The 17978-nt window shown below is 33.4% G+C and overlaps 1 protein-coding gene across 1 annotated transcript; it reads right to left on the bottom strand.

Annotated features, from left to right (window-relative positions):
• Positions 1-4523: 4523 nt before the first annotated feature.
• Positions 4524-5153, bottom strand: LOC132624602 (uncharacterized). Its single transcript, XM_060339358.1, has one exon. The coding sequence runs from the start codon at positions 5151-5153 to the stop codon at positions 4524-4526; it is 630 nt and encodes a 209-aa protein (XP_060195341.1).
• Positions 5154-17978: the final 12825 nt, after the last annotated feature.

Below are 17978 nucleotides of genomic sequence, written 5' to 3' on the forward strand. Positions count from 1 at the left end.
CATATCTTTGAAAGAAACGGGCATTATTTCTATATGATAATAAAAGTATTTTGACATTTCTTTGAAAAAGGAAATAAATTTTATATGGATATATGGATTCGTTTGGTTCTTTTTATTCTTGCTCGAGCTGGATGATTAAAAATTATCATGTCCAATTCCCTCGGGGGATGGATCTATAAGAATTCATCTATCCCAATAACAAAAAAACCCGACTTGAATGATCCTGTATTAAGAGCTAAATTGGCTAAAGGTATGGGTCATAATTATTATGGAGAGCCCGCATGGCCAATGATCTTTTATATATTTTTCCAGTAGTAATTCTAGGTATTATTGCATGTAATGTAGGTTTAGCCGTTTTAGAACCATCAATGATTGGTGAACCGGCAGATCCATTTGCAACCCCTTTGGAAATATTACCTGAATGGTATTTCTTTCCTGTATTTCTAATAAGTTTTCAATGTTTCGAAATCTTTATTTTTGCCAAGTCCCTAATTTGACCAAAGAAAAGAATCTGATTATAAAATTATTTTCTTTTAAACTCACATTAGCTATTTTTGTATCTTGTCTATACTCCTAAACCGCAAAAAATCAATTAATACCTCGCCATTTGAGTTATCTCAAATATTTATAAAAACGTTGCACAAATCCGCATTTTCTTTTACTTATATGCAAATTATTATATTTTCTACAAGTCTTATTTTAAATAGCATTATTATATTTTCATTTAAAGCCTTAGAACCATTTATAAGTCTTATATTAAATAGCATTTAAAAGCTTCTTTTGTGCAAATTATTATATTTTCTACAAGTCTTATTTTAAATAGCATTATTATATTTTCATTTAAAGCCTTAACAACATTTATAAGTCTTATTTTAAATAACATTTATAAGTCGTATTTTAAATAGCATTTAAAGTCTTCTTTTATGCAAATTATTATATTTTCTACAGGCCTTATTTTAAATAGCATTATTATATTTTCCTTTAAAACCTTAGCAACATTTACAAGCCATTTTCTTAAAAATTTAAATGCTATATTTGCATCTTTAGCCTTAATTAATTAACCTAAGTTTGACCGGTTAACCGTAGTTAACGGATTCTAAAGGATGACTAACCCCTTCGCTGTAGGATAATCAAGAACCCTTACCTAGAATCAAATTAGTTAAGCGGACCATTAACAGAGGTTTAGTTAGGCTTTACCTTAGTTAATAATTAGGTGTCCTAATTCACCGTTAAATTAATTAGGTGGCGACTCCTTAAAATAAAACAAAATAGGAATCACCAATATGTTGTACTCCGATTTGACCCGTTTAAATGGGGTATAACATATACTTTACTCTTCTAAGCTCTAGCTACAAAAACTTACTTTCTTTAGTTGTTCTTTTTGCTCCAAAATACTGTTGTAGCTTTAATATCGTCCCACTGGACAAAGCTCATCAAAGGATTTTACTCTGAGGATAAATCAAGCCCAGGCATAATCATTCGATTATTATTTATTTCAGTCATTTTATTTGCTTAATATAACATCCATTCCTGTTAATTATTTATTTCACCTTCGATTACAAAACAAATCACATATCCTTTAAACCTCTAAATAAATTTAATTGTTCCCTCTATTTTTAGGTTAAATTGTTTGGCGCCCACCGTGGGGCTAAGGATAATTTTGATTGTATTGTTGCTCTAACCTTTAAACTTACAATACTTATTTTTCTGTCACCAGACGAGTCTTGAAAAATGACGAATACTGGAAATCAAGCCGATGGAATGTTGAACGCTGCAAACACTCAAGGAAGGACTCAAAACATAGAAGTCGATTTGACCAGGAACGGGCAGATGTAAGAGTCACCTCGTGGGTCCAAACACACTGGTGATGAATTCATTGCAAATGATGATCATGAAGAAGAGGTGGTTGCAAAAGAAGATCCGGTAATAGTTAAAATATTGGAGTTATTAGAAAAGCAACAGAAAGACATTGCGGATTTACAGGCAGGAAGAAATAATGTTGGAGGCAATCAACCAAATACGGATGCATTGCGAGAAGAATACATTTGTGCAGCTCGTGGCAATGGGGGAGCACCCGAAGTAATACAGTATCTGGAAGCTCTTTCCAACCGGCTAGAGAAAAATGAGAAATCAAACAAATAAAGTAACACAGTAATACACACATAAGTATAATGATCTACGTGGTACCTAAATAAAAATAATACTACTAAGAAAGAGAAGAAGAAGAGATGAAAAGGCTAGCCCCCCCCCCCCCCCCCCCCAATCACTCAAATACTCAACGCGACGAAACTCAACTACCTATTAACCTTCAATCCTAATCCTCAACCTCCCAATCTTCCTATCTAAAGTCATGTCCTCCGTTAACTAAAGTTGGGCGATGTCCTGTCTAATCACCTCCCTCCAGCTCTTCTTCGGCCTACCTTTACCTCTCCTAATGCGACCGCCAATCGCTCGCACCTCCTAACTAATGCATCCTCACGCCTCCTCTTCACATGCCTGAACCATCTCAGTCTCCCTTCTCTCATCTTGTCCGCCACGGATGCCACCCCGACCTTGTCCCATATATCTTCATTCCTAATCATATCCCTCCTAGTATGACCACATAAATTCCCCCATAAATTCACTTTGGTCATTTAAAATTGACGATGATTCACGTGGGTTCTTCATCTCCCTCTCAATTTTCTCAAAAAGAAACAAAATGACAGGAAATAAGAGAAACAAGAGGTCATTTGAAGAACCAAGTAAGAAATCCATTTAAAACTCAAAATTAAATTTCAGGATGGTACGTTTCTCCACTTCAAAGTCAAGCCTATTATAGTAACCGTTGAAAATAATAATTCAAAATTGTAGGAAATCAAAGTCGATTAGGATTTCATATTTTAATTCATGTCTAGTTAGGATTTATAGTAAAATTAATTTAGGAATAGGGTTTTCTGTTATGTGTTAAAGTAGGTTTCTTACTATTATAAATAGGAGTGCTACTAGATATTTTCATAACAAGAGAAAACAAGAAAGATTGTAGAGAGCGTTTAGAGATTCATAGAGTCTATCAATAAAATCTTTTCCATCAAATTGGTATCAGAGCTTCTATGATCCTGGTAGAGAATTAAAGAGCTTCCGCTGCTGGCGGGCGGCTATAACCCATATATGCCGCCTGTTTGGCCAAGAATTATGTAGGCAAACATCTGGCCAATGGTTAATTTTGCAAAGATGGGTCACAAATATAGGCATGAAAAATAACCATGCTAAGAATGATTGAAAAAAAATATTGCAGGTTTCAAGAGGTGCAAACAAATTTGCGTAAGAGAAAGGAATATTCTTCTCTAAAAATTGGAGAAGTGGGTTAAAAAATAATGGGTGTTGATGAGAAGTGCATCAACTATTGGAAGTTAGAGAGAAGTGCTCCAACACAACCAAGAAAAAAAATAATGGATGTTGATGAGAAGTGCATCAACAATTGGAAGTTGGAGAGAAGTGCTCCAACACAACCAAGAAAAAAAATAATGGGAGTTGGAGAGAAGTGCTCCAACAATTGAAGGTTGAAGAAAAAGTGCTTCAACAATTGAAGGTTGATGAGAAAGTTCTTCAACAATTGAAGGTTGATGAGAAAGTGCATCAACAAACTGGAATGTTAGAGAGAAAGCGTTCCAACGGTTGTAGAGATTTAAGAGAAAGTGCTTCAACAATAGAAGGTTGGTGAAAAAATACATTAACAAATTAAAAGATGGTGAGTGACGGTTGAAAAGAAAGTGCTTCAGCAATTGATGGGTTGGAAACAAGTGCCTCAACAATTTGAAGATGGTGACAAGTGGATCAAGAATTAGATATACAATTTTGAATTACGAGAGAATGTTGGAAATAATAATTCAAAATTGTAGGAAACCAACATTGATTCGGATTTCGTATTTTAATTCATGTCTAGTTAGGATTTATAGTAAAATTAATATAGGAATATGTTTCCCTATTTTGAGTTATAATAGGTTTCTTACTATTATAAATAGGGGTTCTACTAGCTATTTTCATAACAAGAGAGAATAAGAGATATTGTAGATATTTATAGAGTCTATCAATAAAATATTTCTCTTCAGTAACGAAGGAAATATTCGTGGCGTATTGTAAATAAAAAAAGAAAAAGAAAAAATAAGAGCAAATAATAGGTTACAAAATAGTACGATTTCTCCATAATGGCAAATGCCTTTTGTCGAGAAAGACTGTAAATTAGCTTGGGTTAGAAAATGGTGATGAGATTAATGCTATGCTGCATCAAGATAGAGGATGGTTTGCATACTGAAAATGGATATGAATATGTTGCACTAAATTTATTTTTTCAATCACCAAAGTGAACCTTACAAAACCACAGCCTAGCTATACACAACTAGCTGTCTCAAATAAATAGTCTAGCTCCTAAAACACTACCTGTTACACAGAAAATAGTGCAATTCAGCCCTTAGCAAATAATTGCCAGAACTTGCACCCACAAGCTAGATGACAGTAACTCAAACAAATTACAAAGAATTAGTCAACTAGAATAGGTACGTTTGTAGCAGTCCACTAATTCTAGGAGCAACTCTCACATTGCAAGCGAATGCCACATCCTTAGTAATTTGTTCCACTGATCTACTCTGACCTTCAAATACTCTCTGGTTCCTCTTCAACCATATAGCATGAACCCCTTCAGTGTACACAAGCTTGAAGATTTGAGATTTCTGAGATTTACCTTTTCCATGTGTTAGACTCCATGTCAAGTGTTGTTCCCAAGTCCTTGCATTGTAATTCTGATTCTGGAGCCATTGCATTAGTCTGGTCCAAACAGCTTGGGAAAATACACACTCAACAAACATATGATTCCTAGTCTCTAGGAAGGCAGTGCAGAACATGCAACCAGCATCAATGTCCATACCCCAATTCAGCAGTCTCTCTCTTGTAGGTAGTCTATCCTGAAAATGTAACCACAGTGTAAAGATTGCCTTTGTTCTAGTAGCATTTCGAAACATATAACATTTCCAAGGAACTCTAATAGTATGATCCAATAACCGGAGATAGGTCTGCCGTATAAGCTGTTTCCCATTATTCACAGTTTGAAGCAGGGAAGCTGCTACTCTTGCCTCAATAATTTTCTTGACCATCCAACTAGCTTGATTGGGTATTAGCATTTAGTCAAGCAATTGGTTTTTTATGTAATAAATGTGCACCCACTTAATTCACATCTTGTCTTGTTTATGGACCAGATCCTAAAAACTCTTAGTCAGAGCAGCTCTATTCCATAGTTTCAGGTTAATGAGATTTAGTCCACCAACACATTTAGGAGAGCATAATTTGTCCCATGATACCAAATCTCTCTTTGTGATGAAATTATTTCCAGACCATATATAACTTCTACAGTGAGCCTCTATTAATTTCATCACCTTAGATGGGATTTGAAATAATTGGGACCAATAAGCTTGGATTCCAAACAACACTGTCTGAACGAATTATATTCTTCCAGCATAAGAGAGTTGTTTAGCAGTCCATGAGGAGATTCTATCCACCATTTTCTCTATTAAAGGTTGCCATTGAATCAGAGATAAATTTTTTGTTGCTAATGGGATCCCTAAGTACCTGAATGGATGTTCTCCTTGCCCATAGCCCAACTGCCTTAGTATAGTGTCCTTGTCCCCCTGAGCAATCCCACCAAAGTATATTGAACTTTTTTCCATATTTGCCTGTAGTCCAGAGCCCGCAGAAAATTGATTGAAACATTCATGAATACAGGCTACAAAAGCAGCATCACCTTTGGCAAATAACAACAAATCATCGACAAAACTCAGATGGGTTATGCCCAGTTTAGCACACCTTGGATGATACTTAAACTCCTTCACTGTTTTCAACTCATTCAATTGTCTACTCAAATATTCCATCGCGATAGCAAATAGAAAAGGGGATATGGGGTCCCCTTGTCTAAGCCCTTTGGCAGCATCAAAAGGTTCTGTGGGTTCCCCATTAACCACCATAGAGTAATTAACAGTTCTAACACACTCTATAATCCAGTTAGTGAATTTAGTTGGAAATCCAATCCTTTCCATCACCTGTTCCAAATAAATCCATTCAACAGAGTCATAGGCTTTCTTCAAATCCACCTTAATTATATACCTAGGAGAGATATTTTTCCTAGTGTACCCTTTCACCAGTTCATGAGCTAATATAATATTATCAGCTATTTTCCTGCTTGGAACAAATCTAGCCTGGGCCTCACATATGATTGAAGGGATGACTGATTGGAGTCTGCCAGCTAGGATTTTAGAGATAATTTTGTAAAGAACAGTGTAGCATACTATTGGTCTGTACTCTTTTATTGTAACAGGACAGGCCACCTTGGGCACCAGGGTAATAGAAGCACAGTTCACTCCTCTATAGAATTTACAAGAGGATAAAAACTCTTTAATAGCCAGTATAATATCATCTTTGACAACAGGCCCATCCTTTTTGAAAAAACATGCATTGAAGCCATCTACCCCAGGAGATTTGTCTTCTCCTATAGCCCATAAACCATCTTTGATCTCAGGATCAGTGACATCTATTAGTAAACACAGCTTCTGCTCATGGGTGAGTTGGGGTCCTTTATGCATAATTGTTCTATCTACTGCAGGTAATGTGTGTGCTGCAGTTCCCATGAGGCCCTTATAAAATAAGACAACTTCCTGTTAATGGATTTTGGATCATTCAATCTTGTACCACTCAAAGCAGTGAGTTCTTGGATATGTTTCCTCTGTGCCCTCTCTTTAACCACAACAGTAAAATATTTTGTATTGGAGTCCCCCAGTTTCATCCATTGCACTCTGGACTTCTGTTTTAGCACACTCTCTTCAATAAGTGACCATTTCTCCAATTGCATGAGGGTTGTTTTCTCTTGAGTAAGTAAGTTATCTGAATAGTGAGTGTTTAAGTTCTCCTGGATAGTTTGTAATTGTCCCCTGGTTTGGATAATTTTCTGGCCAATCCCTTTGAACTCATTAACATTCAACTGCTTGAATTTTGGTTTTAGTGCTTTCAGTTTAGCACATATAGTCTGCATAGTTCTCCTTTTATATTGCTGCCTCCACACTGCCTCAACAATAGACAAGAAATTTTCATGACTTTCCCACACATTAAAGAACCTAAATGAAATTTTTAGAGACCATCTAGGCTGCTAGATTTTTAAGAGCATAAGTGCGTGGTCTAATACGGCAGGTAGGTCATATCCTGTATGCAAATGGCCCCATTGCAACATCTATAAATCATTTCCAAAACATCTATCTAGTCTGAAGTATACTCTGTCATCTCTTTGCTGCTTATTAGTCCAAGTATAGAATTCCCCCGTCCAAGCCAGTTCATTGAGTAGAAGGTTATGTATGCACTTAGAAAATTCTTTAATCTCAGCATTGGTGATGGGGTTCCCTAACAAGCTATCTTGAGGACTTAGGACAACATTGAAGTCACCACTGATCAACCAAGGAACAGTAATATTGACTGCTAGCTTTGTTAATTCAGCCTAGAGAGATCTTCTTTGGATAGCAGTGTTATACCCATATATGATAGTTAATACACATTCAAAATTATCTCCTCTTCCCCTAACCTTGGAGTGAAGGAATTGAGCATTAGACTGTAACAACTCTACTGCATAAGTATCATCATCCTAAAGTAACCAAATCCTACCATTATGAGCATGTTGATAGTTAGTATAACCCACCCATCTAGGAGCAATTTATTTCATTACTCTACTAGCTTTATTCTCTTTAACTCTAGTTTCCAAAAGGCCAAGAAATTTTATATGTTTCTGGTGTAAGTAATTCTGCAATTCCCTTTGCTTATACCTCTTATTGACCCCTCTAATGTTCCACACCAACCAAGTCATAGAGATATTGTCGTAGTACCTCCTTTGGGTAAGGAGGTTGTTGCTATATCTTTCTGCATTCCCTTCTTCCTTTGTAATCTTTGCTGCTTCTAAGTGCTAGTACTCAGCACTGGGAATTCTAGAGGACATCCAAGAGCAGGACTCATGCTCATTGGAGTGGTCTGATGGTTAGCCACGACCTGCTGCTCAGTAGTCTTGGCTTTGTTCATATTGCTTCCTATACAGATGAGAGCAGTAGTGTTGCTCTTTCCATTTACTGCATCAGTGTGTGCAGCCTTGTTATTCAGCTGCCTACTCACAACAGGGGGAGCTGGATTGCTAACTTCACCGTGCGCAATAGTAGTATTAGATGACGTGGTTCCCTTACTTGATGTCCCACCAGTAGGAATTTTGATGGTTACCTCACCTGAAGCTGTAATAGGTGGGATTACTCCAGGTTTTTCCACAAGCCTAGAGCCACCTTGTTCCTGTTGTGCCCTCGTTTCATCCTCTTTGGGAGGCTCTTCTTTTTCTTGCCAGACTTGTGTCATTTTATTCTGTCTAAGTTCTTGTCTGGGAGCAGCTTGTGAATTTCTCTGAGGAGCTCTTCTAGGCCTCCTCCTTCTTCTTGGATACACATATGGTTGTATATCCTCTTCTGTTTGCACTTGGCATATATGCCCAATCTTTTGACATTTTCCACAGAATTCAGGTTTCCAATCATACTCGATGTTTTGGTTAAATTCTCTGCCATCAGGCGAAGTAATCACAATCATATTAGGAAGAGGTTTGGTGACATTGGCCTGGATCAACATTCTAGCAAATGAAATTCTGGTTCGGTTGGCAGTGCATTCGTCAGCATACATAGGTGTGCCAATAGCGCTAGCTAATCTGCTCAATGAATTGCAACTTCAACAGCTCATAGGCAACTTTAGAAACTTGACCCATAGGGGAATCTCAGATAGAAATTTGGTATCCAACTCAAAATCAGGGGTCCAAGGTTTCATTATCAATGGCCGATTGTTTATCGAATAAGGCCCAGCATATAATACACTATTCATCTCATCTTTACCAAGAAATTGCACAATATAGTATCCATCTACATGTAGGTATATATCATCTACAAATGCCTAGGTTTGAGCACCAAATCTCTTCATATAATTGTCTCCTGGGGTTTCCCCCATGACATAAACAATCAATGCACTACTCCATATTTCAATTTCCTCATCGACTTCGGCTTGCTCCAGTTGTACTTTTACTACTCCATCAACAATCACATGAGGAATATAAGAAAGAGTCATACTATTTTCAACACAACGATTACCAGAAAACAGGTTAGTCCAAGGCCTAGCAGTGTTCTCCGCTTCATCCTTAGTAGTTCCAAGCTCTTGTATCTGCTCAGTTGGATTTTTCGGCGCTATTATCACCTGCAACGGCGTGTTCTAAGGAGTTACTGGTTGGGCACTCATCAAATTCAAGGATCTCACCACACCAAAGGAGCTCCCCAATTCTGCTCGCCTACCCGGTTGCGTAGCTTGACTGCTTGAACCCCCAATTCCCAGCGGCTGACACTGCTCCGTCGGTTGAATAGGGGTTTTATTAGTTCTAGTTCGGGTCGCTGATTCAACTTTTGATTTTCCCGTTATTGATGTATGTACTGTGCTTTCGAATGTTGTGAGAGGTTTCTTACGCGGTCGTCTCGATCCTCTTCCTCGTCCTTTGGCCATGGCCACCACACGGGCGCAGGTTATGCTAATTTGCGCCTCATCCAATCTATTTTTGACCCACATGAAATATGGATGGGTTGAATTTTCTTATTTTTTGTTTAACCCATTTTCGACTCGACAAATTTGTCCTACGTACCCATTTGTCAGTATTAGCTGAGGCTAGTGGCGAAGCTAGAATTTTCATTAAGGGGGTTCAAAAATATAAAAGCGTATACAAATGAAGAAGTCCAGGGGGTTCAACATCTACTATATATTTTATATAAAATATAATTTTAACCTTCTATATGCATGATAATTTTTTTACTGAAGGGGGTTGGGGTGAACCCCCTAGCCACTACTTGGTTCCGCCCCTGATTGAGCCCAAATTTTTTTAATAGCTAGTAAGATTTTATTTTTAAAAACTCCAATTTTAGTAACTGACTAATACTCCCTCTATCTCAAAGAGAATTATTCGTGTTTAATAAGTTATATATCGATCAACACGTCTAATTTTTAGTATGAATTCAGCTATTGATTGTACTTTTTAAGGGAAAAGGTTCAGATTTGACTTTGAACAATGCGACTTAGTCTACATTTTACCTTTAATAATATAATTGTTGGGTGTGCGAATAAAGCCCCACATTGGTAGTTGAAAAGATTGGGGAGCTAGATAAAAGGTCTATGATCTCTTAGTGGGGTGAGCTCTTATGAAGAAAATTGTGTAGGCTTGCCCCAAAGCGGACAATATCACACAGTATTAAGAGCGGGACGAGGATGATGAAGGTAGATAATGGCAGGGTACTCAATTTACTTCCCTTTTCGATCTTAGAGGCGCCACATACAAAAGGGAAACTAGTTGCGGAATTTAGTTGCCATAAATACTCAGATGATGAGGGTGACACACAGTGAATCTCGGAAATTGATAGGTGGATTGTTGTATAACGAGCTACATAGAACTCAATTCAAGGGGAAGGCCCGTTGATCGTGGTGATCGGTCACATAAAACTTAGTTCGAGGGGGTAGATTGTTGTGTGTGCGAACAAAGTCTCACATTGGTAGCCAGAAATATTGGGAAACTACATATAAGGTGTAGCGTGTCAGATCTCTTAATATGTGATGCCTTCTGAGGAAAACTGTGTGGGTTGACCCAACGCTATCTTTGAACTGATTTACTTAGCCCAACAAGAACTATATGAAAAGCTCTATAAGTAACTACTGTATTACTATATTTATGGTTAATAAAATTTTAAAATGTTCGAAAAACTTCATTCAACAACATTTGATTGTTCAAGTAGGTATATAGATTTTTATTTGGGGTCTACTTCATTAATGTTCTTATGTGGTCCAATTGATTAAGTGATGTCGATGTTGGAAAGGAGACTCAATGCTACACCTAACTAGCGACCAGGTTTTCACTTAGAAAGATCAGTTTTTGATACAGATTAACTATATATGAACCTAAAAACTAGCTCTTTCAATAAATATATATCTATATATTATTAAAATCTATATATTATTAAAAAGAGAATAGTTTGCCCTAAGATTGTGACAAGTGGCAGCATAGGATTATGACAAGTGGTAGATTTAGGACAAATAAGTTAATGATTAGTTACTATTAGTTATTATTTTTTGCATTTAAAAATAATTAAATATCTATATTTTAAAAGGAAACATGTACATCTATATATTGGATTTAATTTAATTAAAATATAATGAATATAGATTAGAACATAAATTATCTGAAATTGTTTTGAAAAATAAACACATTTTTTTATGAACAAGATTTACTATCCTATTTTATCTTTACATTTACTTTTATTTTTTATCTTTAAAAAAGAAAAAGAAAAACAGCAAAGCTCAGAAAATAAAAATGATAAAAGACAAAAAAAAAAAAAAAAAAAAAAGTAAAAACTAACCCAAGTGCTCGTCACTTGCCCATTTACCCAACTCACAAACACACACATGCACGGTTAAAACTTCTAAAAGTTTCAAATAATTAAACACGTTTTTTTGGATCTTTTTTATTGCAATTTTATTTTCAGAAAAATATAAACAATTAAAAAAAGTTTTTTGGGCTCCTTCTTTGTAGCAATTAAAACACAAGTGGCAAATTTATCAGTTATATATTCGCAATTTTTAAAGTTACTGTGGTTAAGCAGTTATCTTTTGAATTGTGACTAAGATGATGGGTTACTGGATACTATATACACGCTTTGAGAGATTTGTCAACATAGTCGTAGAAGGTATGCAGTTACAACTTTCACGGTTTTCTTCTTTTCTCAACTTAATTTACACGATTTGTTTCAAAACTGAGCATCATATTCATAACAACCAAGGTTCTAAGCTCCTTTTACTTTTTTTTTTAATTGAATTTGAATTACTAAATTCATATCTAATTGAGATTTTTGAACTTGAAACTGATTATAACTTCTTCATACGGTTTATTGCTTTAACACCCACATTTTTGGGCTCCTTCTCTGGGTAAATTTTGAATTTTGAGTTAAACATAAAATAAATAAAAAAAACTTAAATTAAGAATGAAATATAAGTCATATTTATGAAAAGGACGTAGTTTTTGGTTCATAAGAGGGAAATTATATAATCAGATTTTTTCGGAAATAATTGCCAAAGATTAGGAGTTAGGACAAAAAACTACCAGATCTTTTACGTTACTTTTTAAAAATTAATGAGAAAAAAAGGACAGAAATCAGAAAAAAGACAACTAATCCTAACCCCCATGAACCCCACGTCCAACTCCCACTTACCCATTTCCCCCCTTAATCTGCGCCATGCACACCGTATATATTGATAAAAAGACATGACGCTTAGGCTTCTCCGAATTGTTGATTTGGTAGTGCAGATGAGCAGTGAAGGTTATACCTCATAAATCATACTTATTTCCAACTTTCTCAATGTCTTAGAGTTGCTTGATTGCCTACAATGCTATTACTTCTTGGTATCATTTCTTGAAAAAGTGATCGTGATATTCGGATTATTTTTTTTATTTTTTAACATGCATGAAATTATGTATGGCTTTCTAAATGATAGCCTATTCTCTAAGGATTTGTTGAACTGTATATATTTAGATGCTATTTAGCATGTTTCTTCGTATAATGTGGACGATCATTAATTAATTTGTGTAGTTCTGATTTTTTTTTTTAGCGTGAACAGAAAGTTAACTCTATTAATTAGTTGTTCTGATCATCTTTTTGTGTTTGCATGGTTGTAGTCTTAGGATAAGAAAAACTCGGTATAAATGGTCATATAACCCTGTACTTTGAAAAGGTTATTCTTGAGAAAGTCTACAATGATATCTTATTAGTTCATGCAGAGGAATGAGTTTTTTTATGTACTTTCGGAGAAAATATTTTTCCTTCAGGGGCGGATCCACGTGGTATCCAGTGGAGTCAATTGAACCCACTTTGTTGGGAAATTATATGTTGGATTAATTAAGAAATGAACCTAATAGCTTCATCGATGGAGTTGCCAAAAAAAAAAAATCGAAAACCATTCTAGAAGATGCACAATAAGCCTGTATTTCTTAATCTTTTAAGTGGTGCCATATTTACTGCATTTCTTTATGTTAAATAGACTATACAGAAAGGAAGGTCTAGAAACACTAAATGGGATTTTTGTTTTTGGCAGATTGGAGCGGCAACCTTTATCCTTATGCCATATACGGCGATTTTGGGGAGCCAAAACACTATAAAGGTTACGCTTTATGTCTATTTTTGAAAAAAATTATGCCACGTAGCCCATATTGTGAGTTTGTTATCCAATTTAACCCATATTTGTGTATAAACATCTTTTATACACCATGACACACTTTATACAAAGTTGATACATTATGCATAATGCTTTCCCCTCAGGTATAATGTTATATATTGGGCTATGTGGCGTAATAATTTATGTTGGGTTGTATATTTTTGAAAAATCCCTATTTGATTTATAACAAAGCCAAAAATCTATGATGTTATTTGATTTATATATTAATAATTGATTTAATAATTAGATACTGAAATATAATCTTGAAGGGCAATCAAATATTAGAAAAGAGAATTTGAAAAGTTGACCATTTCAATTTAAACTTGAAGTAGAAGCATTTCTACACTAATTGTGCCTAGCAGTATTAAATATGGATATTTACTCTTTATTTCCTATAATGCCTCTGTGAAAATGTTGTTATGAGAACTGTAGATATACCGTATCAGCTTTTGTGATTGCATTTTTGGACCTTTTAACATTTAATAATTTATACAATGTGCAGGTTGATGAGTTATCGATTAAAAGAGAGAAAGTAATTGTATCTAACAGCTAAGTAGAGCCAGTGTGAATGGATTATTGCAGCTTGACCTCATTTGCACGATCAAGGAAATAAGCATGTGTTTAGAGGCTAAAATTTGAAACAATTTACCAACTATTTTTTAAGATCATTGGCAATCTCAAATTTATTAGGGGGAAGTTAGAAGGAAAATTTTATTTCATGTTGTATACGATTTTAATATCAATACTTTAAAATACTTATATTTTAAAAAATAATAATAAATTAAAATCTTAGTTTATAAGTTACAAAAAGTTCAAGCAACTATGTAAAGTCTTGCTAAAAGATTGTTAAATTATAACATTGAGATGCTATCAATATTCTTAGGTCTATCTCAAATTTGGATTGATTTACGTTATTTATAACAGCCGAAAATAATATTTCTTTGATAATTTTATATAATGAAGCAATTTTTAGTAATAAAATAAGAGTATTAAAATAAATTAGATTTAAGGAGTATAAAATATTTATTTATATTATATTAAAAAGAGGATTGTTAGGCAAGGACATAAGCGGAAAACTATAAACAATCATATGATAAAATACTTAAAAACGCAAACATAATAAATATGGAACAAGAAAGAGAAAAATGTATATAACGAAAAATTTATAGTGTAGAAATATATATCTAGATAGAAGGATTAGACATATTTGAGATGAGAAAGTCTTTGAATTATGATTATAAATCGCACTCTATAGATAAGGTCACTTAAATGAAATCGTAATAGTATTGCATAAAAACAAATATAATTTAAATTCATATGTGGGTAATATTAATAATTAAAATACAATTCAATATGTGATATTGAAAACTAAATATAAGTAGTTCAAAATTATTATTTGAGTTATAGGTAAAACACTAAATACAAAAACTAACTAAAAATATTATAGTAAACAAATGCATACATGAGGATAATAGTGACAGTACGAGGATATTTATGATCTTGGTTAATTTGTAAAATAAATTAAATAATACTAAATGTTCAAAATGTGTGGGATTTTTTTTTTTGGTGGATCCACTTATTAAAAAAATATTTACTTTATAAGTTTGAACACCCTTAGTCAGATTCCTGAGTCCGTTACTAAGATCCAATACATTGTGTGGGATACTTAGTAACTTTTGCTTAAAACCCTATATATATATATATATATATTGAAATATTCACTAAATATCTCTAAAGCTTTGAACCCCAAAATCCAATTAATTATTATCCTATATTTACTTAAAGTCATTGAAAGAATCCATAAATTTCAAATTGTTTGATCCACGTAAGTTCAAGTAGAAGATAGTAATCGCACTGGCAAAGATTATTAGTAATTTAGATCCATCCATAATCCTACACTTGCAAAAGATCTTGTGTACAGCTTATAACACGTACGATTGAAGAAAGAAATTAAATAACACATTGGTAGTCGGAAGACTGATAGTGATGTGGCTCAAAACAACACGAACCTTCACATGACCAACATCCTAGTGCAAGGATTAAATAGTTTAAATTAGTCAAAAGATTTGAACTTTCAATTTCATAAGCTTCACGACACATAACCACTGATTCAATTAATTTTTTCATCCCATACATTAATTGTACCATCACAATTTTGTTAGGTTCAGAAAATAATGCTTGTAATAATGACGACCACATAAATATTGATATGAGTAACTATCACAGAAAATGATACAAATGGATATATCTTATGTTTGGGATAGGTCTATAATGCTGCTTTAAATATACCACTAAGCAATTAGTCATTTAAATCTATCAAAAGTGAGCATTCTTTTTTCTCCTGTCAAATAATTAACGGAAAAGGTCCAAAAATACCCTTAAACTATTGAAAAAGGCTCATAAATACCCTCCTTCCATCTTTTGGTCTAAAAATACCCTTCCATCCACCTTTTAGGTCTAAAAATACCCTTAAGGTTTGTTTTTGGCTCAAATATACCCTTTAAACTAACAGAATATGTTTTTTTGTTTTTTTTTATCGGAAAAGGTCCAAAAATACCCTTAATCTATTGAAAAAGGCTCATAAATACCCTCCTTCCACCTTTTGGTCTAAAAAAATATGAACGAAATATGTTTTTTTTGCATTTCATGAATAAAAAAATGAAATAGGAAATTATAATTTTTTTTTTGCATTTCGTGTATTAAAAAACAAAATAGGAAATTATAAGTTTTTTTTCATTTCGTGTATTAAAAAACGAAATAGGATAAAAAAAAATTAATTTCGTTCATATAAAAACGAAATTGGAAAAAATATATATATATATATATATATTTTTTTTTTTTATTTATTTCGTTGGTATATATATTTTCCAAGTTCGTTTTTATATGAACGAAATTAATTTTTTTTATCCTATTTCGTTTTTTAATACACGAAATGAAAAAAAACTTATAATTTCCTATTTTGTTTTTTAATACACGAAATGCAAAAAAAAAAATTATAATTTCCTATTTCATTTTTTTATTCATGAAATGCAAAAAAAACATATTTCGTTCATATTTTTTTAGACCAAAAGGTGGAAGGAGGGTATTTATGAGCCTTTTTCAATAGATTAAGGGTATTTTTGGACCTTTTCCGATAAAAAAAACAAAAAAACATATTCTGTTAGTTTAAAGAGTATATTTGAGCCAAAAACAAACCTTAAGGGTATTTTTAGACCTAAAAGGTGGATGGAAGGGTATTTTTAGACCAAAAGATGGAAGGAGGGTATTTATGAGCCTTTTTCAATAGTTTAAGGGTATTTTTGGACCTTTTCCGAATAATTAATAAACTCTAATTGTTAGATTTAACATAAACTGTGAAAATGAAAACATTTGATGGACTCACATTTGGAGATGCAATCTTACAGTTTCAGTTATTTTAGATCTATGTTGCTGCAGTTTTTGCTATTTTCAATCAATTATTGCTGGTATTTGGTGAAATTTTTGTTGTTACGGTGTTTGAATTTGAAGGAACTTTTCTAGTATTTCTTTTTAATTGTTTTTTTTTTTTACTTTTCTCATTAAACATAACAGGTAGGGTTTGTTAATTATTTGACGGAATTCAAAAGTGCATATTTTTGACAGACTTAAAAGGACCAAAAATGCTCAAGATAATATTTATAAAGGGACTATTTTAACTTGCCCAAACATAAGGAATTGTTTTTCATTTCGTCGTAAGCATCATATCTTTGTCATTTTCTATATTTTGATATGAGAAGGAAGAAATATTTATTGTATGGTTATGAAAAGTATAGATCAAATCATCAAATCAAAGAAAATTTGACGTATTTTAACAATTTAGTTACTCTTCAGTCTAGTAGCATATGACAATAGTTATATTGTCTCGAGATTCCTTTATCTAGAAAGAAAATATGGTAGTAAATACATTATACATCCATCTAGGTTGATTTTTCTAGTACTTCTAAATATTACTATCATTTTTTTTATAAAATTAAATGCCATATAAATTAGTATTAAACAGATTTTATTATTAATGTACAATAATATATTATATTCAATTCTTGAATATATTTCTTTAGTACCAATATCATCAGACCCCCAACCGGTTCTGGATCCAGTAGAGGCTGGCTTCTTACAATGGAAGTGAGTTGAAGTGTTAAAATTACTATGGATGTAACCTATATTGCTCAAATCCTTCAAAAATATTATTTCGCGTGTTTTAAATTCTCAAAAATCCATAAGAATTAAAAGGATTCAACACACACCTAAGTTGTCTCTGCTCAAGGAGATTTGTCCTCCAAATGATGTATGCCTTAATTATTCTAGCATAAGTTTTAGTTGTATAAAAAACGTTCAATTAAAATACTTCCGAAAATTTAAAGGATAAAAAATGTATGAAATTAATTATACACAAACAAAACTAGAATAATGCAAAAACACGACGATCAAAATCATTACTTTCCCTTGGTTATACATCAAACTTTCTACAACCGTGTAATATATCAACTTGGATTGACGAGTCTCCCAAGTTAGCAATTAATTATACACACACAAAGTCCAACAAGTTATAAGTGTGAAAGTGAACTCAAGAGAGTAATAATCTTGATCTAATAATTTGACTTAAGTACTATATGGGGTCCCTATCCATCTAACTGCATGTG

Source organism: Lycium barbarum, chromosome 12, assembly GCF_019175385.1.
Source record: "Lycium barbarum isolate Lr01 chromosome 12, ASM1917538v2, whole genome shotgun sequence".
NCBI lineage: Eukaryota > Viridiplantae > Streptophyta > Magnoliopsida > Solanales > Solanaceae > Lycium > Lycium barbarum.